This window comes from Vombatus ursinus, unplaced genomic scaffold, assembly GCF_900497805.2.
Source record: "Vombatus ursinus unplaced genomic scaffold, bare-nosed wombat genome assembly UNPS02014847.1, whole genome shotgun sequence".
Taxonomy (NCBI): domain Eukaryota; kingdom Metazoa; phylum Chordata; class Mammalia; order Diprotodontia; family Vombatidae; genus Vombatus; species Vombatus ursinus.
The window spans coordinates 2,232,764-2,260,065 of record NW_020954625.1 but is presented as its reverse complement, the minus strand read 5'-3'; the positions used below and the strand labels follow the sequence as shown (position 1 = coordinate 2,260,065).

At 38.8% G+C, this 27,302-nt stretch overlaps 1 protein-coding gene across 4 annotated transcripts in view; it reads left to right on the top strand.

Annotated features, from left to right (window-relative positions):
• Positions 1-27,302, top strand: part of SCAPER (S-phase cyclin A associated protein in the ER) — a 400,073-nt gene that overhangs the window by 15,671 nt on the left and 357,100 nt on the right. For all 4 annotated transcript variants that reach the window (XM_027840666.1, XM_027840664.1, XM_027840665.1 and 1 more), the window contains exon 3: positions 12,973-13,090. In XM_027840666.1, coding sequence (XP_027696467.1) covers positions 12,973-13,090 — 118 coding nt within the window. The remainder of the gene's footprint in view (positions 1-12,972; positions 13,091-27,302) is intronic.

Genomic DNA, 27,302 nt, shown 5'->3' with positions numbered 1-27,302 from the left:
GTTATAATATGCCAACAAAACTAAAAACTTAAAAGTGGTTGAATAATTATAAAATATAAATTGCCTAGATTAATGCAACATAATGTAGATTGTCAAACAGTTAATTATCAGAAAGAGCAATTGAGCTACGAATAATCTCCCAAAGAAAAAGAAAGCAACCCTAGAACAGATAAATTTAGAAGTGAACTATATAAAATATTTAAAGAATAAATAATTTCTTTGTTACATAAACTTTTTAATAAAGAAAGATGATGCATCACCAGTTTTTCCAATGAGACAGTTATGGTGTTGATACCTAAACTAGGGAGAGAGAAAGTAGAGAAACAAAACTATAGACCAAAATTACTCATGAATATTAATATAACATATCAAATGAAATATAAGCAAAGAGGATACAAGCAATATATTAAAAACGGTCACTATGACCAGTTTGCATTTTTGTGCCATGAATGTAAGGGTGCTGCTGTATTAGGAAAATGATAAAGACATTAATGATTAAAATTAAAAAATTAAAACATGTGAATGAAGGTAATAAAATCATATTTGTATCTATAGAAACAGAAAAAGCCTTTAACAAAATGCAGCACTCATTTATGTTAAAAACGCTATACACTATAGGAATAAAATGAATCTTGATATGATCAAAAGCATCTAAAAGCAAGGGTTGGCATAATTTATAGCAGAAACACGGAAAGCTTTTCCAATAAGATCAAGCTAACGTAAGATTTCTCATTGTTTTCAATCTTGGCAGTGCTAGAAATGTAATAAGAAAAAGACATCGAGAAAAATAGGTAGAGGCAAAGAGGAAGCAAAATTATTTCTATTTGCAGACAATATGATGGATTACTTAGAAAACTATCATGAAGCAGTGAAAAATTAACCTAGACAATTTTTTCTGCAGCATTTAACTAGCATTGATTTAACACTTTATAAGGTTTGCAAAGTGTTTTACAAATGATTAGTTTTATTCTCATAAAAACCCTAGGAAATAAGTGCTATTATTATCCCCATTTTACAGATAAGAAGTCTGAGGCTGGATTTGAACTGGAGTCTTCCTGATTTCAGGCCTAGGTCTCTCTCCAGTGTACCACCTGCCTACCACTATAAGGTAGTGGAATAAAAAAATCACAAATGTCATCACCCTTTCTGTAAATTACTCACAAATGGAAGAGAACGGAAGAGAAATCCCATGTAAATAGTCACTTAACAAGCATTTATTAAAGCACTTGCTTCGTTCCAGGCCCTAGGCTAGGCACAGGAGGTACAAAGGTACCTTACTTACATTCTGTCCAAGGTAAGGTAAATTAAAAACATTTACTTTTGGCCTGAACTTTGGATTTTATTGACCGTATCTGATGGCCCTCTCTCGATCCTGACCACCTTTTTCTGGACTTACCTATCTCTTGGACTGTGTGATGGTGCCCTGTCTTAGTTTGCTTCCTGTCCGGATGACCTCTGTTCCTCAGCTGTGCATCATCATCTGTGTCACGTCCCCTGACTGTACTTGTCCCCAAAGGATCTGTCCAGAGCACTCCTCCTCTGTTCTCTCTACACTCTCTCAGTTGGTGACTTCCTTTGCTCCCATGGAGTTAACGATCATTTTTACGTCAACAACTTCAGAGTCTGTCGTTAAAGCTTCGACCTCTCCTCAGCTCTGGGCTTGCATCTGCAGTTACTGATTGGATGTGTCCAATGGAATGACCCACTAGACAGCTTCAACTCAGCCTTCAAAACAAAACTCCCCTCCCATCCCACCCCTCTTCTGAATTTCCCTATTTCTTTTTTATGATTTTAATATTTTATTTTCCCTTAATCACATGTAAAAATAATTTTTAACTTTTTTTAAAATTTGAGTTCCAAATTTTCTCCCTCTGTCTCTGCCCTTTCACACTCTTTCTTTTGAGTTCCAGTCACCCAGTTTCACCACCTCATTGCTGTCTTTGACTCTTCACTGTCTCTCATCACATATCAAATAAATAGCAAAATTTTGTTGTTTTTACCTCACAACTTCTCGGGTAGCCTCCTAGTTGGCCTCCCTGCCTCAAGTTTTTCTCAGCTTCAGTCTGTCCTCAGGGCTAGCAGTGTCAGACTTCTGGCAGCAAAACTCTTGGCCTGAACTAGATTAAAATATAATCAGGAAATGTTTAAAAAATAAATAAAAATACAATACAAAATAGATAATATTTGCTTGTGGTTTTCTAAGTCAACATATAGCTCCCAGGGACCGGTTCTACTTGAGTTTGACACCACTTGTCTGTACCGCTGCCAAAGTGATTTTCTGAAGTTCAGGGCTGCTTGTCCTTTCCTGTCTTGCTAGTCTGCAGAGGCTTCTTATGGCCTCAGGATAAAACAGACACTCTTGTCTGACTAGGAAAGTGCCCCCCTTCCAGCTTGCCTTCGTGTTCCTTCCCTCCCCAACTGTGGGGTCCAGCCTTACTGGCCTTCTTCCTGCTCCTAACTCACCACACCCTGTCTTCAGCTTTGGGTTTTTGCCCTGGCTCCTCCTCCCTGTTACTGGTCATTCGTGCCCTCCCGCCCATGATGTCCTTTGTATTGATGCTGCCTGTAATTAGGAGCTGTTTCTCAGAAATCCAAGTTTCCTGCCGAGTTCAGCTCCAGTGCCCTCTCTCAGAGGAGGCCTTTCCTGATTCCCTCAGCTGTGAGGCCCTCTCTTCCCAAATTATCCTGAGTTTCTTCAGCGCATTCTTATTTTGTGTGTATGTCTCCCATGAGATGTTTGTTCCTTGGAAGCAGGTTTGATTTCATTCTTGTTTTTGTGACACCAGATTAATTGTAGGTTAATTGTGATTTTGTAGGTTTGGAAAGACTGACTACAGCCTGCCTATCACACTGTCTTAGAGAGATTTTTAGAGATTTAAGCAGCTTGCCCGTGTTTGAACAGCTACAGTTCAAGATGGAATTTTAACCAGGTCTTCTTAACTCTGGGTCTAGTACTGCAGAATTAAGAAGATCTGCTTAATTGCCTTTCACTAATTTCTCTGAATAGATACTACTAATTTCCACAATATAAAGTTGAAAATATTTTAATGACCATGTTTCTGAAACAAACATTTTATAGATATTTTAAATTCATCTTGTTTCACTCATATAAAACTACACATGGTCGCCATTGTGATGTTACCAGAATGGTAATACATGTAAAAAACTAGAAATTCAAACTGGAATTGCACCTGATATTTAAGCAGTGCAAGTAATTTTAAAGTTTTTGTGGCAAACTGGAAATGTTACAGAGAAATAAAGATATGAATTTGAACATGAACCACCAAAACATGCAACTCTTTCAAGACCGCTTGGAGTCCTAGTCACCTGGAAGAACGAAGAGCAAATGTAGAAGCAAGTGCATGTGGACCAGTCTACAATTCAAATACATGCTCAGAAATGTATAGAAAATTCTTTAAGTTGTTTGCTGTAATATAACATCAAAAATTTCACTGCAAATAAATATATTGGTCACTAATGTGTGTGTATCTTATTGGAAAACCTTATGCATGGTCTGTAAGTTCTCTGCTTGGCACTAGATGGCACACTTTGGCTTTGCATAAAAATACACAGATTTATTTAGGTGCCCTGAAAGAAGACCCCACGGGAAAATATTATTGTTATAAATAGCCAAAATGATATATAGTTTCTCAAACTCATTTATCGCATTTCAGATCTTGCTACACATAGATAAAACTGCTTAAAACCGTAATGCCTCAGATGTCCCTGACATTTTTATAAGAACTAGATTATCAAAAATGACAGGATTTATGAATGTGCTACTGAAATAAGTCCACACAATATGTGTGTGGACTTTAAATAAAAGTGGGATTTATATTATGAAACAGTCGCTGTTCAAACATTGTGATAAAACCAATAACTGTAATGTTACTGTATATGAAATATTGGAAATAGGAGTAAAAGAAAAAGTAGATTACAAAAATTGTAATTTTTTATTAAAAAATACAAACTGCCGGTAGCTTTTTGTTTTAATTTTTTTTTCCCTGTGCATTGAAAAGGAAATGGTTCGATGTAATGGAGTTAAGGAGTTAAAGGTGTGAAGGTGGGTTTTCAGTAATAACAACAACATTTATATAGCTTTTGCTATGTGCCAGGCACTGAGCTAAGCCCTTTATAATAATTATCTCATTTGATCCTCACAACAACCCTAGGAAGGAGGTGCTATTATTATGCCCATTTTACTGATAAAGAAACTGAGGCAAGTAGAGATTAAGTGACTTGCCCGGAGTCACACAGCTAGTAAGTGTTTGAGGCTAGATTTGAACTTTCTGACTCCAGGTCTGGCCCGGTATCCACTGTGCCATCTAGCTGCCTTTAGGGCAATACCTGAAAGTTGGGTTACTGGTTGTAACCCAGTCAGTTACTGCATTGGATATAAGACTCAAATCTTTCCTAATTATTAGACAGTGGGTTCCATCTGGTAACAAATGGAAAGTTGAGGCAAATTATTATCCACTTCACCTTCATAGACTTATCCAACCCTTTCTTAAAATATCTAGGAGATAGAATTCTTTTTTTTTTTAATTTTTTGTTAATTTATTTTGATTTATCAATAATCACTTCCATATGCTTTTGAGTTTAAAATTTTTCTCCCCCTTCCACCCCTCCCCCTCCCCAAGATGGCAAACAATCTTATATAGGCTACACATTTACATTCATATTAAACATATTTTCACATTAGTGATGTTGTAAGTAGAAATTAAAACCAATAGGAGGAACCATCAGAAAGCGGAAACAAAACTCAACAGAAGAGAAAAAAAAAATAACAGTTTGGCTTCCATGGTTCTTTGTTTGAGTGTGGATAGCATTTTCTATCGCAAGGCCTCTGGAGATGTCTTAGATCCTTGTATTGCCAAGAAGGGTTAAGTTTATCAACATTAGTCATCACACAACATGGCTGTTACTGTGTACGACGTTCTGTTGGTTCTGCTCACTTCACTCAGCATCAGTCCATACAAGTCTTTCCAGATTTTTCTGAAGTCAGCCTGTTCATCATTTCTTATAGCACAATAGTATTCCATCACATTCATATACCACAACTTGCTCAGCCATTCCCCAATTGATGGGCATCCTCTCAATTTCCAATTCTTGGCCACCACAAAAAGAGCTGCTATGAATATTTTTGTACATGTAGGTCCTTTTTAGGAGATAGAATTCTTAAAGCACATAACCAGGATATTTATGTAGACCCTCCATGTGATTGGTAGGTAGAGGTCAGCGGAGGTTAGTAAGAACTCCTGGGCAATGTCAGACCTGAGTTGGCTCAGGAGAGAGGTAGTTCAGAAATGTTCACAGAACTGGGATGTGCAGGGTGGCATTAGGTAGTCAGTAACTATTGACAGACAGTAGGAAAGCCTGAGTTTGGTAAATGGGTACAGATTGGACATGCAAGTTAGGGGCCGAGTATTTGTTTCCTTCAGCAAACATTAAGTGCCTGCTGTATGCAGTTCATTGGGGGAGATACAGAGATAAGAAAGGTTCTCTGCCCTCAAGGGGATTCTGGTCTAGTCAGATGAGGATATAAGTACCTTCGAAGAGTAGCAAATGCAGTGAGCTAAGTATGAGTGAGGGAGCACTTTTTGTTAGAGGAGCCTTAGACCACTAAGGAGGGGTCTCCAGCCTCCCAGGGGAAAGGAGAACTGCCATTCCATCTCTTACCAGGATCCTGCCTTTGAGGTAAGGGTAGAAAATGCCATTTCATCGCTGCCAGGTGTCCTGCCTGATCGCCTGTTTTCTAATGAAAAAGGAAAAAAAACCTAAGTACCAGAAGCTTCAGGTTCCAGGGAAGAGAAGAAAGGCTGTGAGTCTCCAGCCTCATTTCATGCTTTGGGGGAGGGGGAGTAATACTCTTCCTTCAGCTCTAAACACTCTTCCCCTCACCTGAGCTGCCTGTGACCGGAGAGGGAGCTGCCCTGAGGCCTAACGCCTAGGGACTTTTACGATGTTGACTGTTCTTGTTTTAAGTAAATGTAAAGAATTCTGAAAGAAATCCGCATTCCAAAAAACCATCTTTGATAACTTACTGTACCGTACTGTGTGGGCTTGTGCTTGAGCTCTCTCTCTTCTCTCTCTCCTCTCTCTCTCTTTGCTTGCCCCTGCTTCTTACCAAGTGCTCTGCAACCTCCCTTCCTATTCCCTCCTTCCCCCCAAAAAACCCCTCCAAGTGAATGCAGCAGAATGTGCAGTCCCTTGCCCCCTCTGCCCACCTGCTCTTGTGCTGTTCCCGTGTGTCTGTCTTCTTTCAGTCCTGAGTTTGGATATCATGTGTCTGTCCCCAGCCTGTAGGTATCCCATTCTCTCCTGTGTTTGTGTCCAGCCCACACATGTCTGCCCCTCAGTGTTCTTCCTCTTGGTTCTGGCCGGGTCCTCATGTGGCTGGCTCCGTCCCTGACTTCTCTTGCTTCTCTGTCCCTAGCCCCCAAGTGTCCTTGAACCGTATGCTGGCCCCCTCCCTCTGGGTGCTCCTTCTCATTCCCATTTCCCTCCTCTCCCTCCCTTCTCCACTTCCGAGGGCTTACTTAATTTTACATAGAGGTCTGTGGAATGGTCCGCTTCCATAAAGCAAACACTGTCTGCATACCTAAAATCATTGTGCAGTGATTCATGAACTCCCTCCTACTTCCCTATCCCGATGATTCTGAACCTTCCTCATCACTTCCTAGTCTCCCATTACCCTTTCCCTTGTACCCCCTCCCCCTCTTCCCATCTTCCATTGTGCTCTCTGAAGTCAACAAACTTTCTTTCATCTAAATCTTTTCTGTTCTCCCTTTGTTCATCTTCAAGTTTTCTCTCCCTTCTGATGGCACAGCCTCCCTGGTCTCCCTTTCCAGCATTGACTGTACTTGTACTTTTTCCCCTGACTCACGGGGAGGGGTGGAAGGTGAGTTTTTCTTGCTCTCTGTTGCCACTTCTAGGCTCTCGCTCTCCCTCCATCATTCTGTAACCTCTCCTCCTTGGAGGTTCTCTCAGTCTCCATCTGCCTCCTAGTCAAGATTCTGGGAGCTGTAGTCTGCCAACCTCTAGGTCATTCCTTTTCCTTCTTTAATGAATTGAGTGCCAGGCTCACAGTCTTTCCCTTTCAATTCCTGCCTCTATATAGGAGACATATGTGTGGATAGTCCTTCAAATATTTGAGTTTCTGGGTGTACTCACTTCGCATGAGCTATTCCTCCGTCCCATTTTAGTCCCACGCAAAGATGATCATGTCTTTGATCTTGCTGTTACCCACATACATTCTGTCTCCATGTCCATGCCTTTATCTGATCCCAGTCTACTGCACAAACTGGGTGGCTCAGTAGATAGAGTGCCAGGCCTGGAGTCAGGAAGACTCATCTCCCTGATTTCAGATCTGGCCTCAGACACTTACTAGCTGTGTCACCTTGGGCAAGTCACTTAACTGCCTCAGTTTTCTCATCTGTAAAATGCACTGGAGAAGAAGATGACAAACCACTCTGGTATCTTTGCTGAGAAAACCCCAGATAGGTTCGTGAAGCGTTGGACACGACTGAAATGGCTGAATGGCAATGACAGTCTATCACCATTCCACCTCTCCCTCTGCCTTGCACCCTCAGACCCTGTTGTTTGTCACTATTCATTTCTTTCCTGGGTCATCACCCTTGTGCTTTCCCCACTCCTCCATCTTGGCCCCTTGGTAAACCAGTTCTATTCATCATTTTCCTGTTCTCTCACACCCCTAGATTCCCCCTTACCATATCACAGATCTTTCTCTGGGAAGCATCAGCCTTGGATCACCCCCACCATCCACCACTTTTGGTCCTATACATGGGTTGCTGGACAAAACTGGAGAGAAAATCCCTGAAGTGTGGTTACTGGTTCCCTTCCGAGTCACCTTAACTGGACCTTCACAACATCAAGGTCATTCTTTTTTTACACCTTCCTCACCATCCCACTCACCACAATGACTCTTAAGAAACCTTTTTTATCACTTCTCAAACCTTCCATGACATCCCCTCCCCTCCCCATCTCAGCTAAGAATCTGGCTTCACATTTTATTGACAAACATTGGTCATTTACAGAGACTTCCCTCTGTTCCCTTCTCTCACATCACCCAGATGCCTTCTGCCACCATCTCCTCCTTTACCCCTGCCCAAGTGATCCTGTCCCATCCCATCTTCTTTGTCATGCCCACCCTCTCACTTATCTTCAATCCCTCCCTGCCTATGGCTGAATCCCAACTGCCTACAAACATGCCCATGTCTCTCCCAGCCTCCAAAAGCCATCTTGATCTACCTGCTCCCATTGGCTATTATCCCATATCTTTCCTCCCTTTTGTGGTTAAACTTTTTAAGTAGGCTGTTTATGATAGGTGCCCCTAGTTCCTTTCTTCTCTCCGTTTCGTGTTTAAAGTCCTCCCTAACACCCTCTGCCCAACCTTTTCAGCCTCTTTATACCTCAAAACACCCCCAGCCATGTCTGCTCTGTGCATCGAGTGACACTGATTTCTTGGTGTTCCACAAACAAGACACTGTCTTGTGACTGGGTGTTTTCAGTGGCTGTCCCTCTTGCCTGGAATGTACTACCTGCTGACTCCCCCATTCTACAGGAGGCCTTTCTCAGCCCCCCTTAATTCTAGTGCCTTCCCTTGGCTGATTATGGCCAATTTATCCTGTTTGTAAGTTGTTGTATGAAGTGATCTGCATGCTGTCTTCCCTTGTTAGACTGGGAGCTCCTTGAGATCAGGGACTGTCTTATACATTTCTTTGTGACCCTAGCACTTAGTTCAGTACTTGGCACATAGTAGGTGCTTAATAAATGTTTATTTCCTGACTGGCTGATTGAAGAGATGGAATTTGAACCTTGAAGCATGAGTAGGTTATTAGCTTGTGGGGATGGGAGATCAGTAATCAAGGGATGTGTGCGACTTGAGAGAATATAGAGGTGGTTAGAAACAATCACAATTTATACCTTTCTGAAGTTTGGGATTGGAAAGTATGTTTGCCAAATGTAACAAAGTTGATATAATTGATTGTTCTATGAAAGTTACACATACATGGAATCATTTTACATGTTTATTTTAATTTGCTGACATTTGAGATTTATCTAAACAAAGGGCACATAGTAGAATACAGAATAAAATCATTTTACATACCATGTTTTTCTAATGGAGGTAGTATAGACCTGCTCTAGTTATTTCTTTCTTTCATTTAATTATGGATAATGGCATTTCCCTTACCTGAAATTCCCTTCCTTCTCTTTTTAACCAAATCCTTCCTATGCTTGAAGCCTCAGTTCAAGTTTCTAATACTTCAGGGCTAAGCTCAAGCTTCTCCATAAAGATGACTCAGGCCGCAGTGGCCCTCTTTTCTGCTGGGGATGGGGATCTGGGGGTGAAGTTAGGACAAGATGAACTAGGTCTCCTTATCTCCCAGTCTGAAAGTGCAGTAGCCACTCCCGATCCAATTCACTATAGTAATTGGTATGGAAGCTTTAACCTGCTTAATTTTTCTAACCTAAGCTAGTTCATCCCTTCTATGGCAGTCTGATGGCCTTCTGCTCTCGTGGGTTAGCCATATTGGTGCAAGACTTAGTATGGATGGATACCCAATTGGCTTTAGTTGTACTGTAGCTCAGAACTCCAGAACTCAAGCAATCTGTTAGTTTCAGTCTTCCCAGCAGTAGGGAAATATATACATGGCTACCAGACCTGACTGTAGCCTACTTTTTACCCTTTTCTAAACTCATAGTACTCATTGTCCACTCACATACAAACTTGGCAATTAATCATGACAGACTTGTTGATGTCTCTTATGTTGTTGTCTTCATTAGTATTTAACTCTTATGTTGTATATGTTTTTACATGTTTATACCCTGTCTCCCCAGTTGGATTGTGTTCCTATAGGGCAGGCATCAGGTTTTATACTTTGTATATCTTTCAAAGTGAGACTTTTACAGAATAGGTACCCCATAAATATTTGTTGATTTATAGTTCTCAAATTTTGGTCCGTAAATGAAACCTTTTATTCCAGGAAATTCTTTATTTATTACAGAAGTTTTAAAAATGGGCTTTGATAGAAAACATTAAAATTAAATAGCAGATTAATAATTATAATATTAAGGTAAAGTATTCTTTAAAAGTTTTCATTTATAAAGTTTTCTTGTATCTTAAATTCATATTTTCAAATGACTAAATCCACAAATTTATGCTTTTATCTAACTTTGTTAAGCTTTTAGTAGCTAGTTACTTGAATAATTTCTTGATAGGTTTAGTATAATTATTGACTGAGGTTAATTATGGTGTTAATTATTTGAAGTCTTTATAACTTGGTTTCTTTAAATGTGTTTGGGTGTGACCTGCATTCAGAAAACTGAGGTGGAAATCAGAATCCTGAAATATGAATTAGAGGATGATTATTTCTGTCTTTATTATTTTGTTTTGTTTTGTTTTGTTTTCAGGCAGTTGGGGTTAAGTGACTGCCCAGGGTTACACAGCTAGTGAGTGTTGAGTGTTTGGTCTGAGGCTGGATTTGAGCTCAGGTCCTCCTGACTAAAGGGCTGGTGCTCTGTCCACTGCGCCACCTAGCTCCCCCGAGGATGATTATTTCTGTTACAAAAATATTCTTCAGTTTAGAAAAAAAATTCATAGAAAAGTATTGCAGTTTTCCCCTTGCGCATTTAAAGTGCTTTATTTTATATGTGAGTTTTCAGGAACATATCTCTTTTGTAAAGTCAGATACATCTTATCTCAGGGAGCCCTCTTTGTTATGTTCTAATTACTATATGTGCACTGCATGCATTATGGAAAAAGATTCTATGATACTTTTCAACTGGTTGTAAACTATATAATAAAGATACATGTCCAGAAGTATAGATAGAGGTAAATCCTCTATTTTTCCTCTGTATACATTGCAGACATTATTAGTTTTCTAGCTCAGTAGACTTGATATTATGAAGGTCATTTAATTTTTAGTTGTTCAACATTATAGACTTTCTGACGACTAGTCTCATTCTGAGATGGATAAAGGACTTTTTTCACAATTTGGAAAAAATGCTTTTGGTTTGAGGTAAAGTATTAGAAAATTTTCTCGTGACGCTGTAGGTTGCTTTAGTCAGACTTTTGAGTTCTGTGTCATCGGAATTCTGGGATTTCTTTTCCTCTTAATACTTAATATTCTGTTTAGGAGAGCGGCCCAAGAATCCTGATCTGTCTTGGCCTTTGACGTTTTCTGTTGTGCTACATCCTGAAGGCCAAGAAAACCTCCCTGATTGGACGTGGTCTGCATCCACCGAGCTGGCAACTCCTGTCCTTTGGGTCCCATTGGGTCTTCAAAGTGCTACTTTTGTTACCACTGCTTTGCATTCTCCAAGACCTCAAATGATAGAGCAGTCAGATCCCTGTGTCCAGAGTGTGTGTTAGCGGGATGCAATTACAACCAAAGTCGAGGAGGGAATTATTTGGCAGCCTCTGCCAGAGTAATCTCCATCATTGCTACTGCGACAAAGCAGGGTCATTGTGGAGTAAAAAATACCCACCTGGCAAAACAGAATCAGAGTTTTTGTGAAAACTCAAATAACACTTTTGGATGGCACTGTCATTTCAAGTTTCCCAATTTTTTTCAAAAATGTCATATTTGGCAGTGGGTTGCTTTGACATGAGGGTCTGGTACATTTTATTTATTTTAAGTGGTATTTCTATGGCAAATTGTATGCAGTATATCTGTAGTGATTTCAGGTATAAAATTTGGAGGATGTGTAGCATAATGGAAAAAGCCCTAAATTTGGAGTCAGATGATGAGTTGAGATAATTGATTCTGCCATAATAATTATTATTTTTGTAACTTTGGGCAATTCACTTAACCTCTTCAGACCTCAGTTTCCTCAACTGTAAATCTGAGGTTATAGATTGGATGACCTCTAAGCTCTTTTTCTGTTCTAAATCCCATGATTAAATATGATAATATTAAGACAATTAGTCATTAATGATCCCACTGATTTTGTATATATCTCTGTTTACTCTGCATACACATGCATGAGACCCCAGTAGTGGATTGTGCTGGGCGTTGAGTCAGGAAGACTAGGTTCCGAATCCCACCTCTGACTTGTGTGTCCCTGGACAAATCATTCAACTAACCTCTTTGTAGCTCAGGCAACTCTAGAATTTTTCATTTAAATCTTCAAGTAGGCATTAATATAGGGTGTTCTAAAAGTCTTGGAGCAGTTTTAAGCTCTTCAAGTTTAATAAAGCCATATAGACTTTAATTTAGATAATTATAGCTTAATTTATATATTAATATGGCTTTTAAGCTATATGAAGCTTAATTTAAGCTATTAAAGCATAAAACTACTTCAAGACTTTTGGTACATCCTGCTAGGCCAAAATAGACATTAGTAATAAGGAGGAAATATTAAAAAATCTGAATAAGATTATAGGGGAAATATTTAGCATGTTAAAAATACTTCCTTTTAAGCAGCACTTATTTTTTATATGGAAAAATATAATCCTGCTTAATACTATTACCAATTATATTTACTCACATCATTTCAAGTATTTATTAAGAATCTATTATGTGTAAGGCTCTAGGTACTAAGGACAGAATGACAGAATGAAAAACAATACTTGCCTTCATGGTAGTGCTTACATTCTACTGTTTCTTAAGTGGGTTGAGATGAATTATTTACCTTTTGACAACATTTTGTCTGACTTTAGTTTGTATATTCCCGCAAAGTAATAAAACAGCATTTCCTTTGAAAAAGTATAGCTAAACTTTAAATTAGCTCAGAATCCTAGAATTGGGGCCAAGTGCATTCAGAAAGCTTGGAGCATTTTGCAGAAGGTTGTGGAGCTGGTTAGCAGGAGGACCGACATTAGAAGCTGTTGGTTGATTTCTGCTGGTTTCCCAATAAGGTTTTATGGTTCCTCTTTTGAGAAAACGTGTAGACTGTCAAATGCCTATATTGACTTGAAGTAAACTGATCCTTTTCTCCTGTATTTAGGCCTCCTTCCAGCGTTCCAATAGCCATGACAAAGTGAGGAGAATCGTTGCAGAAGAGGGTCGCACTGCGAGAAATCTGATTGCCTGGAGCGTTCCCCTGGAAAACAAAGATGATGACGGTAGGTGTCAGAATAAAAACACTGATTTAAAAATCCTCTAACAATCAGTCAGCCAAGCACTGAGGAAACCCCTGCTCGGTGTCAGGTTCTGGGGATACAAAGACAGACACGGACCAGGCCCTGTCTTCAAGGAATTAGCCCCTGTGGGGTAAGACAGGGTCTGTGTGTGCTACAGGGTCCATATGTGTACTGGACGTCATGACAAGAGGGGGAGAGGATCTGGGGAGCCCTCCTGTTGAAAAGACTTTTAGTGGAGCTGTGGAGAAAACGAGAAATTCTTGGAGAAGGAAGGAGGGAGTGCATTCATGGGGCACAACCTGTGCAAACTCACCCAGGTTGGAGGTAGTGGGTTGTTTGTGGAGATGAACAAGAAGGTTTATGGTGACTGGTCCAAATGCGCAAAGGGGAGTGAGGCACACATGGCGAGGCCAGAAAGGCAGCCCAGGTTGTGAAGGACCTTAAATGCCAAACAGTGGGATTTGTATTTGACTCTAGAGGTAATAGGGATGCAGTAGGAGTAAATATTTTTTAAAACATATTTTTATTGACTTTTTCATACCAACTAAATTTCCCCCTGTATCCCTCCTCTCTGGGGAGCCATCCCTTATATAAAGATTTTTTTTTAAAAAAAAAAGAGGAAGAAGAGAAAAAAGTCAGCAAAATAAATCAATACATAAAAAATATAACTATGCAGTGTTCCTGCATATGGGCCTATGGGCCACTTCCATTTTTGCAAAGCAAGGGGTAGAGATATCTTTTTGTTTCTGTTCTTTGGGTCAAATTTGTTCTTTGTATTTTTGCAGTATTATTTTTTTAAATTAGTTTTATTTTTTATTCTGCCCTTGGAAACATTGAAAAGGAGCTTTTCCATGTATACAACAGAAGACAAAAAATGGGTCCTGTGTGAAACCATGAATCTCCATTTCACATCATTTGTTTTAAAAAATTTATGTATCTATATTTCTATATTGTTTATATGTGTTATTTTGAAAACTGTTCTGCTTGACTGCTTCCTTTTTTCAACTTCTTTTCTGTGCATTTAAAAAAGTGCTACAGTGGGCCCTTTTTTTCTGGCATCACTATTGTTAAACCCCCTTAGAAACCCTCCCCTCCCCAAGAGAAAGCAAGAGGGAACCCCGCCTCCCTCCTTGTAATAAATCAGCATAGCCAAACAAAACTAAGCTACATGGTGGTCATGCCAGAAATGCATGTCTCTGCCTTGTGTCCCTCACTTATCCATCAGGAGGCGTGTAATATGTTTTATCATAGGTCCTCTGGAATACATGATTGGCCATTCTTTGATCAGAATTCTTAAATATTTTGAAGTTTTTTTTTTCTTTTTTTTACAATGGTGTCCTTATCTAAAATTAATCTCCTGATTCTGCTCACTTCACTCTGCATTACTTCATGATACTCAGGATTCTCTGAAATCGTTTCTTGCATTTGTATTACATTCTTACATTCTTTTGTAGTTTCTTACATCACAATAATATTGCATTACATTCATAAACTGCATTTTGTTCAGCCAGAGTGATTTGGGTTTAAGGCATGATCCATAAGAAAAAAAAGGTTTCAGGAATCAAAAGTTACATTCCTTTGGGCAGAATACCCACAAGTAAGGGTATGATACCCTATTAGACAGAGCAAAGGGAAAAAGAAAGAAAGAAAGAAAAAAGAAAGAAGAGCTGTGTTGCCCAGTTGGCCAGTTCCAGGATGACTAGAGATGACCGTAATGGATCTGGGTATTATCTTAGGCTAGATACCATTTAGATCTTTGTGAGCTAATGAAGTGAGAGAGAATGAGAGAGAGAGAGGAAGACAGAGAGAAATACAGAGAGAACTGAAGGCAGCCCAGGACAGATTCTTTTGGGAGTCGTCTAATTAGGGGAAGGTGGATGGGTGATGATCCAAAGTAGTCCCCAAAGGAGCCTGAGGGAGTGGTCAGACCGGCTGGTAGAGAGCTAAGAGGGAAGGCTCACAGAAATCCACAGAGCATCTAGAAGACAGGAGTGACATGGAGTTATTTGTAAAGTCTCTAAAATCATCTGTAAAATGGAGTGATAACAGTAGCACCTGCCTCCCAGGGTTGTTGTGAGGATCGAATGAGATCATGTTTGTGAAGTGCCTGTCACGTAATAAGTGCTATATAAATGTTAGCTCTTACAGTTATTACTCGTTAGCTCCTAGGTTTGGAGAAAGTAAGCAGACCACAGTCTCTTTCACCAAAATGGAAGGGCATGCAGTAGGGGCCAAATACAGATTTTGCGTCTTTTGTCCAAGGACTAGCCTAGCCAAGTTCAGAGAGACTCATGAGGGTTGAGGATTGGCCATGAGATGATGAATATATGTGTATGTGTGTGAGTGTGTGTGTGTGTGTGCGCACATACACACATGTGTATGCCGCAGTAATTATTTCATGAGTCATAAAGGGGTTGTGATTGATTCAGTAAGTGTGCTAGGCATTGCACTAGGTTCTAGGCTAGAGATACAAAGACAAAAAACAGTTCTTGCCATTAGAGAGCTCATATTTTATTGGAGAAAGAGGGATATCAAAATGAACACAGATAAACCAATGATAATGTAAGCATGTGGATGAGTTAGGCCTTACTACCTAAGATCCTTTGGGTGAAGTGGAGAGTTCAGGACTCTATGTGGCCAGCCACCATGTCCTCAAGTCCTCTGAGCTGCCTCTCCAGCCTCGGTGCTGTGTTCTCCAACCCTCTAGTCCTGCCGTTGCCCTCGGGAGTCCTTCCTGGCCCTGGCCGTGCTTGTCACTGCCGTCTCTCATACACATTGTCTCTGTCCTTTGGAGGGGGAGCTCCTGGGGAGCGGGGATTGATTTGCTTTTTATATCCCCATTTGTATTCCCAGTGCTTAGCACTTGGCAAGGATGTGGTGAGGACGTTTTCTTTTTATTCATTCCCTCATTCTTTTCCTACATGTTCAGTCGCTCTTCAGTCTCCTTTGCTGGTTGATAGCATCCCAGGAGTATAGATTCAGAACTAAAAGGGACTTTGGAGGCTAGCTGGTCTGGCTTGAGCCCCCTCATTTTATAGCTGAGGAACTGAGGTGCAGAGCTTAGGTGACTTGCCCAAGGTCACCCAGGAAATAAGTGATAGAGCTGAGATTTGAAACCAGGTCTTTTGTCTCCAAATCTAGTGTTTTTTCCCCTCTCTATCCCTTTGATCATCAGCCATATCTAAGTGTGAGTGTGCCCAAGGCCCTGTCCTAGGTCCTCCCATTAGGCTTTGTGCATTCTATGGGGATGATGTATTTGGTGCTGGTCTTTCCACTGAGTCCCAGCTTAGTGTCACCAGGTGCCTGTTGGTAGAGGTGTTGTGAGGCCCTGAGGAGATGGTGGAGACAGAGTGCTTTGCAGACCTTCAAGTGCTCTATAAATGCCCCTTATTGTCATTATTGGCCTGTCATCCAGTGAGTACTTCATTCTCTGACCCTCCTGCTGCCCCCTTGCCGAGCTCAAGCAGTGTTTGTAGGATAGTAAAAGGATGTGCTGGTACGTGCTTAACACCCAGGCTGTTTGGAGGGGAAAATGGGCTAACAGCACACTTTTAAGTTTACTCTATATTATTAGCATTTTTTCTTTCACTCTACACAGATCCATTTGTTAAGCTCTATTCTTTTTTATTTTTTTTTATTTAAATATTCATATCATCTCTCAGGTATTCTCTTCTGACAGGGCTGTCCTGCTAGAGGCCTGGACTATTGCAGGAGCCTGATGGTTGCTCTCCTTGCCTAAAGTTTTTCCCTTCTCCAGTCAATCCTCCACTCAGCATATAGCATACAGCACACCCCCTCTCTACACCCCCTATTCATTGAGCTCCAGTGGCCCCTCTTACTTCCAGGGTTAAATATAATGTCCTCTGCTTGGCTGTAAAGCCCTTCATGACTTGTTTCCATACCTGGCTACCCCTGCCTCCCTACAGCCCCACCTTTGCAGTCTTCTTTCACCTTACTCTTTTACTTACTCTGTGATCCGGCCACACTGGCTGCCCTAGTGTTCCTCACACTCCATCTCCTGACCCTGAGGATTTTCCCTAGCTGTTACTCATTCTTGGAACCCTCTCCTTCCTTGTTTCTACATCCTGGCTTCCCTGGGTTCTATGAAGTCCCAGCTACAGTTGGACCCTCTGTGAAGAGCCTTTCCTAATCCTTAATCTTAGTTCCTTCCCTATGAGATTACCCCGTCTCATTTAAATCCAGTTCACTTGCAAGTCAACACGTCACCCTTCTGATGTCATTGGATGAACAACATCCCTCTTCCCTCCAATATATCCAAAAGGTAGATGCAGTATATTTCATTTGTATGTAGCTGTTTGAATGATGTCTCTTCCATTGCAGTATGAGCTCCTTGAGAGCAGGAACTATTTTTGCCTTTCTTTGTGTCTTCAGAGCCTAGCCCAGGGCTTGGCATACAGGGGGTGCTTAATACATGCTTGCTGACTTGACTTACTTGCCTTTTCCCAGCAGTTTTTGTTGACTTCCTAAGTTTTTTCTTTTTTTGTGTGTGTGTAGAATTTTTCTCCCTCTTCATTGTTTGCAATAGATATTGGAGATGTAAGCTTTAATCATCTTCATAATAGGCTTTTTGCTTATATTCATCATGAGCATTGTAAGACAAGATTGCCAAATGTCCCTGAAATAATGTTTCTTATTGCCTCTGGGCTCGTGATAAAACTAACTCCAACAGCTTCTTTGTTGACCTCCTCAAGGAAAGTCTGAAAATTACTTTTTAGTTTAATTGCAGTTTTTTTTATATCTTATGGATCAAATGGGATAATATCTTTGAAGTGCTTAACACAGTGCTTGGCACATCGTAGGCTTATTCCCTTCTTCTCTTTCCCCTTCTGGTTCTGTTTATGGGGAGAATATAAAGATTGAGATCCTTCAGTTCTTCTTCTAACTTAGAACATTGGACAGAAGATGACACACTTTTAGGGTGCCAAGTCAAGTTAACGCTGATAATATAAAAACTGTTGGACTCTTATCATCTTCTGCTTCCTTTTTTGCTTCTCCATCATCATCACTTTGGACACAGGAGGGGAACACACAGATGAGGCCAATTTTTATTGTAGTTTTTTGTTTCATCTCTTGCCTCAAATCAGCAAACATTTATTTAGTGGCTACTCTGTACCAGCCACTGTGCCAGGCACAGATACAATGACAAAAATAATCTTCTCTGAAGAGGCTTACATTTTGTAGGGAGAGATAATATGTACATATGTAAATATGTACAAAATTAAGTACCAAGTAATTTTGGGTAGGACTTAGTGCTTGCTCAGAGGATAAAGAAAGACCTCATGTAAAATGTGGCATTTGAACTGAGCTTTGAGGAAATTAGGAATTGTAACAGTTATAGTTGAGGAGGGGGTACATTCCAGTCATGGAGGGAGCAGCCTGTGCGAAGTTATTGGAATGTCCATTAATAACAAAACAAACAAAAATAATGTGATCATTTCAATAGATATAGAAAAAGCTATTGACAAAATGCAACACCCATTCCTGTGAAAAACAACAGAGAGCATTGAAACAAATGGAGCTTTTCTTAAAATAATTAGCATCTATCTAAAACCAAGAGCAAGCATTATCTGCAGTGGGAATAAATAGCCTTTTCAGTAAGATTGAAATGGAGCATGGGTGTTCATTATCATCGCTACTATTAAATACTGTACTAGAAATGCTAGCTGTAGCAAGAAAGAACAAAATTAAAGAAATAACTGTAGGCAAAAAAGAAAACTGTTACTTTTGGCACATGATATGATGATTTGCTTAGAGAACCCTAGAAAGTCAACTTAAAAAATTAATTGAAACAACTTTAGCAAAGTTGCAGGATATAAAATAAACCCACGCAAGTCATCTGTATATTGCTATATATTAACCACGAAATACAGCAGAAAGAGATAGAGAAATTCCATTTAAAATAGCTACAGACAGTATGAAATATCTGAATCAGCCTGCCAAAGCACACAGGAGTTATATGAGCACAATTACATAGTATTTCACACAAACAAAGGCATATCTAAATAAATGGAGAAATGTTAATTGCTCATGGGTAGACTGAACCAACACAATAAAAATACAATACTACCTAAATTCATTTACTTATTCAGTGCTGTACTAATCAAACTGCCAAAGAATTGTTTTATAGAGCTAGAAAAAATGTTAACAAAATTTGTCTCAAGAAACAAAAAAGAATATCAAGGGAATCAACAACAACAAAATTGTGTTTGGGGGAAGGAGAGTTAATAGTTCCAGATCTTAAACTCTACTACAAAGCTTGAATCATCAGAACAATTTGGTGCTGAGTAAGAAAGAGAGAGGCTGATCAGTGGAACCAATTAGGCACATAATATATAAAAGCAAATGAGTATAGCACCTTAGTGTTACATAAACTAATAGATTGTAGCTATTGGGGCAACAAAAACTATTAGGAAAATCTGGCAGAAACTAGTTATAGACCAACACTCACACCGTATACCAAGATAAGAGTAACGACATGAGGAAATTAGTGGAGCATGGAAGAAATTACTTGTTAGATTTATGGATAGGGAAAGATTCAAGACCAAATAAGAGGTAGAGAGGCTCCCTGGATTTAAAATGAATAATTTTAATTATGTGAAATTAAAGTGTTTACACAAATTAAATCAGTGAGCTAAAATGAAAAGAAAAGCAGGATGCTGAGGAAATTCTTAGCAGTATGTTTCTCTAATAAAGGTCTTATTTCTAAGGAAACCAAGTCAAGCTTACAAGAAGAAGGAGCCATTCCCTAATGGATAAATGGCCAAAAGATATGAATAGGTAGTTTTCAGAGGAGGAAATCCAAGCCATCAATAGCCATATGAAAAAATACTCCAAATCATTAAGTATTAGAGAAATAAAAATTAAAGCATCTCTGAAGTACCACCTCATTAATGGCAAAGATGACAAAAATGGAAAATAACAAATGCTAGAGGGGCTGTGGGAAAACAGGTACATTAATGTACTGTTGGTGGAGCTGTGAACTGGTCTAACTATTCTGCAAAGCAGTTTGGAACTATACCCAAAAAGTATCCAACTGTGCATACTCACTACTTCTTCTAGGTCTGTGCCCCAAAGAGATCAAAGAAAAAGGGAAAGGAACCATATGACCAAAAATATTTATAGCAGCTCTTTTTGTGGCAACAAAGACTTGGAGACTGAAGGGATGCCCATCAATTGGGGAATGACCGAACAAGCTGTGGTATATGAATGTAATGGAATATTAGTGTGCAATAAGAAATGATGAATAGACAGATTTCAGAAAAACCTGGAAAGACTTGTATGAACTGATGCAAAGTGAAGTGAGCAGAACCAGGAGAACATTGTACACAGTAACAGTGATATTGGACTGCTGATCAACTGTCAAAGACTGATCAATACAGTGATCTAAGATGTTCCAGAGGACCTGTGATGAAAAATGCTCTCCATCTCCAGAGAGAGAATGGATGAATTCTGAGTGCAAATTGAAGCATATATGCTTCTCTTTCTTTTTCTTCTCTCCCCCCCTTTTTTTATTTTAACATGGCTAATGTAGGAGTTTATTTTGCATGACTATACATATTTGTAATGGCTTTTATTTTTCTTGCCTTCTCAAAAGGTAGGGAAAGGGGAAGGGGAGGGAGATAACTGGGAACTGAAAATAAAACAAATTTAAATTAAACCAGATGTTGTGATGGTAGATGGAATAATGTATGTGAGGAACAGCAAGAAGCCTAATATGACTTGACCGCCGGTTGCATGAAGGGGAGTGATGTACAAGCCTGGAAAAGACTACAGCAAAATTAACCCATCACCTAATGGCCAGCCTGCTGGTTGTCTCTGTTTCCTATCAGCTGCTGTCCTTCAGACTGGATTCCATTATTCCCCCTAGAAACCTCATCATTATGAGCTCATCATCCTGCTGGATTGCATCAGCTTTAGTACCCACACCTTGTCAGTGTTCTCAGTACCCTTTACCCCTCTGTTTGAAGGGCTGGGGGCCAGAGCAAAGAGTTCTTCCCAGTGCTTCCATTTAAAGAGGGCTCCCAGGCCAACAGTCTCTTCGTTGCCCATCTGGCAGTGTTCCTTTGGACTCCATCCATTCCTCCTTTCACTCCTCCCAAATCCTTTTGAACTTCCTTTTGTGTGTGGTCCTCCCCTATTAGATTGTAAGCTCTTTGAGGGCAGGGACTGGTTTTCTTTTTCATATTTGTATCCCCACACTTAGGATAGTGCCTGGAACATACTAATCATTTAATAAATGTTTATTGTCTGACTGATTGGTGATAAGTCTGTGTGTTTAGTTAGGCTGGTCCTTGAACAGAAGACTCATTTTATTGTCAGAACTGTTTAAACCCAGAGCTTTTTTTCATTTCATAGCCTGTCAGAGGAATTTCTGGAGCATCGTCATCATCAGAGTTTACATTTACAAATCATTGCGTTTACAAAGCTCTGTTGTCACAGTGACCTTGTCTCATAATTATCTCCATTGTGCATTTGAGGAAACTCACTCTTGAGAGATCACCTCCTATGGCATCTAGCATATTACTTTCATTAGGAGGTGCTCAGTAACATTTGTTGTTTTACAACCTTGATATTCCCTCCTTGCCTATGTGCAGGCCTTGACAATTTATTTTTGTTAAAAGTTAGACTAGCGGGACAGCTAGGTAGCACAGTGGATAGAGCACCGGCCCTGGAGTCAGGAGGACCTGAGTTCAAATGTGGCCTCAGACACATAACACTCATAAGCTGTGTGACTCTGGGCAAGTCATTTAACCCCAATTGCCTCACATTAAAAAAAAAAAGTTAGACTAGACTCAGAAGATTTTAGAGTTTGAATCTTGACCCTTATCTTTTGTAATTGTGGAATCATGGACAAATCATTTTACCGATTTGTGCCTCAATTTCCTCATCTGTAAAAGGGGGATAATGTTTATGCTGTCTTATGGAGATGGCTGTGAGAAAAGCAATTTGCAAGCCTTGAAAGGGCATAGGAATATAAGTAGTTGTTGTTAATAGACTTTAAAAAACTAAATTAATTTTAATGAACAAAAATCTGCCTTCTCTTTCTTATTCCTTCCTCCCCAACCCTATTGAAAAAGAAAGAAAAACAAAACCCTTGTAACAAATACGCAAACAATTGGTCATATTTTTGGTCATGTCACGTATCTCTATCTCATTTGTATCCACACGTACATATATCACAGTGTTTTGCCGAGTCCATCACTCCTTTATCAGGAAATAGTTAACGTTTCATCTTGAGTCATCTGGACTTGTGTTTGTCTCTACATTATTGTTGTTACAATATAAACTTTTCCTAGTCCTGGTTACTTCACTCTGTAGCAGTTCTTATGAGTCTTTCCAAGTTTCTCTGAAACCATTCCCTTTATTTCCTATGGTATTCTTCACATTCATATACCAAAATTTGTTCAGCTAATTCCCCAATTATTGGGCATCTCCCTTCATTTCCAGTTTTTTGACATCACAGAAGAAGGGATGATATAAATATTTTTGTACCTATGGATCATTTCCCTCTTTCTTTGATGTCTCTGTAGTACAGATCTAGTATTGTTTGGTCCAAGCGGGTGCACAATTTAGTAACGTTTGGGTATTGTTCTAAATGCTTTCCAAAGTGGCTGGATTAGTTTACAGTAGCTATTTTTCCCACAGCCCAACATTTGTAATTTTTTTTTGTCAACTTTACCAATATGATTGGCATGAGGGGGATTCTCAAAGTTGTTTTAATTTGAATTTCTCCAATTATTAGTGATTTGGAGCATTTTTTAAAATAAGGCCATTGATAGTTTGGATTTCTTCCTCTGAAGATTACCTATTCATATTCTTTGATTATTTGTCTATTGGGGAGTGGCTTTTTTCTTGTAAACATGACTCTATTCTCTACATATTTTAGAAATGAGACCTTTATCAGAGAAACTTGCTGCAAAGATTCCTCCCCCTTTTTCTTCTGATTTTAATTGCTTTGGTTTTGTTTATGCAAAACCTTTTTAATTTTATGTAATCAGAAATTTCCAGTTTACCTTCTGTGAACCTCTCTGTCTTTTGTTTGCTCGTGAACTCTTCCCCTTTCCATAGATTTGACAGGTAATTTTTTCCTTGTTTCTTGAACTTGTTTATAGCATTGAACTTTTTGTCTATGTCATTTACTCATTTAGTTTATTTTGGTAATTGGTAATGTCATTTAGTTTATTTTGGTATACAGTGTGAGGTATTATTCTACAGCTAGTTTCCAGTTTTCCCAGGAATTTTTGTTGAATAGTAAGTTTTTACTCCTAAGTCTGGAATCCTTGGGTATTAAGCTCTAGGCTACTGCACTGGTTTCACGTCTGTGTGTTGTATACCTAATCTGTTCCACTGATCAGCATCTCTGTTTCTTAACTGGCACTAAATCGTTTTGCTGGCTGTTGCCCTGTTAGGCACACTTCTTCTTACTTTTTTCATTATTTCCCTTGAGATTCTTGATTTTGTCTTCTGTTTTTGTTTTCTGTACAAGATTCTATCTTGTATTCTATCTGAATTTTGTTTGTATTCTATCTGAATTTTGTTAGTGTTTCTTTTTCTAGCTCTATAAAATAATCCTTTGGTAGTTTAATTTGGTATGGAATAAGGAAGTAAATTCAGGTACTATTGTCTTTTTCATTATATTGACTTGGTCTACTGTTGAGCAATTAATATTTCTCCAACTATTTAGGTTTATCCCTCTTTATATAAAGAGTATTTTGTAGCTGTATTCATGTAGTTCTTCAGATATGATGTCTAGGTTCTTTTTTTGGAAATAGCTTTCAAGTCCATTGATTCTTACACTTTTCTCCTCCATCTGTTTTCCGGGTTGTTTTTGTTGTAACTTGCATTTTCTTCTGCTTTGTTTTAGTCTTTTGATTTTGTTGGAATAGTTTGTGTCTCATGGAATCATTAACTTCTGTTTGGTCCGTTCTAATTTTCAGAGAGTTTGTTGCTTGGGCAAGGTTTTGTACCACTTTGGCCAAGCTGTTAATTCTTGTTTCCAGTCTTTCTTTCATAACTCTCATTTCTTTTTTACATCCTTTCTTCTACTGCTGTCATTTCATTTATAAAAACATTCTACACTCTTTTTTTTTTTAACTCTTACTTTCTTCTAGGAATTCTAGTTGAATTTGTACCCAAGCTATATTTTTCTTTGAGGCTTTGCTTATAGATGTTTTGGAATCCTCTCCTGGTTTGTATCTTGAGTCTTGTTGGATTTAGCAGCAGCTATCACTCTCAGCCTGATGGGGCACTTGCTAATTAAGAGAAACAGAACTGTAGGTTTTCTTTTGGTCTGGCCTTCCTGCTCTGGTTCTTCTCCTGCAAGCTTTAGACTGGGCTGGACACTGGAACTGAGACCCTGCTCTGCTTCTAGATTGGAGTCACGCAGCTGTTAACTGTTCGATACTGGCTGAAGGCGGGCTCCCTGCCCCACCCCAGGTATAGGTCCCCTCCTTGGTCCATCCTAGATTTATGACACAGAACAAGGCAGAGATGGATAGAGCTGCCAGTTGGCCCCTGTTCCTGTACCTGACACAAGCTTAGGCCCCTCTCTGCTGGATCTGGGACCCCCTCTTTTCCTGGTGCACAGTCTCTTTATGCTAGAATGCTCCTCAAAGTACCCTCCTGGCCTCAACCTCAGAGTCAGCAGACCTCTTGATCTGTCTCGGCTGACTGTGGCTGCAAAATGACACTGATTTCTTTTTTTCTGGGATTTCCTGATTAGGATTTGCTCTGGTATGTTTTCTATACTTGTTCAGAGGAATTGGAGGTTGGGAAGGGAAAATTCTCTGTACTTCTGTTTTTTCCACTCTTTCTTCTCTGCCTCCCATTTTATTTGATTATTATAACCCTATGAGATGCATGGTTTTACTCTCTCTATTTTACAGATGAGGAAAATGAGGCTGTGAGGCATGAGGGGATTTGCCCAGGGTCATTTATATAGCAAGTATCTGAGGCAACTTTTGAGTTCAGATTTTCCTGACTGCACATTTAGGATTTTGTCCCCTGAGTGTGTTCCTCTTAGCGTGATCTTGGTTATCATCAAAAGCATCTGGTGCTAGGCAAGAAAAAAGAAATGGATGAATGGAATCGAGTAGATTCACTAAGTAGCCCATCAAATGTATACAAAATATTAGTTTTTTAAAAAAAATTAAATGTTACTTTATTTTGAATTTCAAATTCAATCCTCCCTCATCCCTGACCCATTGAGAAGGCAAGAAAAACAAAACCTGTTAGAGATAGCTATGCCCCCCCCCCCCCCCCAAAAAAGGGAAAGAAAAAAAAAAGAAAGGAAAGAAAATATATTTCAGTCTTCATGTTCAGTCTATCAGCTCTCATCTGGAGGTAGATAACATGTTTCATCATGAGTCCTTTAGATTTATGGCTATTGAATGTGTTAATTGGAGTTCTCTCAGTCTTTCAAAGTTGCTTTTTTAAAATTAAATTAAATTTTTTTTGTTTTAATAAATAATATATGTAAAAGTTTATTAAAAGAATCCCAGCAGTGGTACTTCTTGACAGCACTTAATTAGCAAATAAAATATTAGTTTTTTATGAAATTGTAGCAGATAACTACGGAATGGATTCATTATTTAACAAATGGATTTTGGATAATTTAGGAGGAAACTGACCTTTTGCTAAGTGATTTTAAGCTACATGAGAGATTACAATAAAAAATGGAAGAAAATGGAATAATGTATTTATTTCAATTGCAGATGAGGATATAATATTCTCTTTAATCAGAAAGAGTTTTAGGGATAAGAATGATGTTTGATTACATTAACTTTTAAAATGTCTGTATAAAAAAATGCTATTATTAAAACAGGGTAGATAAAAACTTTGTGTATAAAATATAGAAGAAACTGATAAAAATTCACAAAACTAACTTCTAGTCCACAATGAACATGTGGTCAAAGGTTGGAAATAGCATTTTTCAAAAGAGAAAGTACAAATTATTAATAATCATTTGAAAAATTCTCAATCTTACTAGTCATCAAAGAAATGTAAACTAAAACAAATTTCAGGTTATCTCCTGATACCCATCAAATTGGCAAAAATAATTAAAAGCAATAAAATTCAATGTAAGTCAGGCTTTATAGAAATAGGTACACTCATGCATTGTTGCTGGTATTGCAAACTTGCAGATTCTTTAATAGAGTACATTAAAAGTTACAAACAGAATTGTACCTTTTAACCTGCTGATTCCATTGTCTGGAATATTTCCTGAAAAAAATTTTTTTTCTTCAAAACAACTACTTATTCAAAGATTTTCACAGTGGCATTACTTATAAAGAGCGGGAAACAACCACATGTCCAACAATAAGGGACATAGTTACACAAATAATGATCTGTTAATGTACTGGAAGGCTGTAATGCAATTAAGATAATCAAATATGAAGAGCACAAAGAAATCTAGAAAGAATTTTAGGTAACAATGCAAAATAAAACCAACGAGGTGCACACAACCTATGACCCAATAAGAGAAAAGGTAAATGAGGAAAATAGACAAACAAAAACATCCAGATAGAGTGACTGAAAGTTGTGCTTTGCATTAAAAGTAATTTAAATGTAAATAATTATGAAACAAATTTAGATTTACTGATGTTTAGTATTGTTTTTAATAAGTCATTTAAAACATTTTCATAGTCTTGGTGGCTGTATGAATAGAACAGAGAGGGAAGGATGAAACGAAGGAGTGAGTGAAGGATGACAAGATCTGGAGAAGAAAGCATTTTCTTTATTTTTTTTTTTCGTTCTCTTTTTTTTTTTTATTAATTTATTTTGGTTTACCCACAATCACTTCTATAAGCTTTTGAGTTTAAAATTTTTCTCCCTATCCCTCCCTGCCTCCCTCCCCAAGGTGGTGTGCAATCTTATCTAGGCTGTACATGTACATTCCTATTAAACATATTTTCACATTAGTGATGTTGTAAGGAAGAATTAGAACCAATAGGAGGAACCACCAGAAGGAGAAAACAGAACAAAAATAGTAAGCATTGATCTGCATTCAAACTTCATACTTCTTTCTCTGGATGTGGATAGCATTTTCCATCATGAGGCCTTTGGAAATGTCTTAGATCCTTGCATTGCTGAGAAGGGCTAAGTCTATCAGTATTAGTCATTGAACAGTATGGCTGTTATTTTGTACTGCATTCTTCTGGTTCTGTTCACTTCA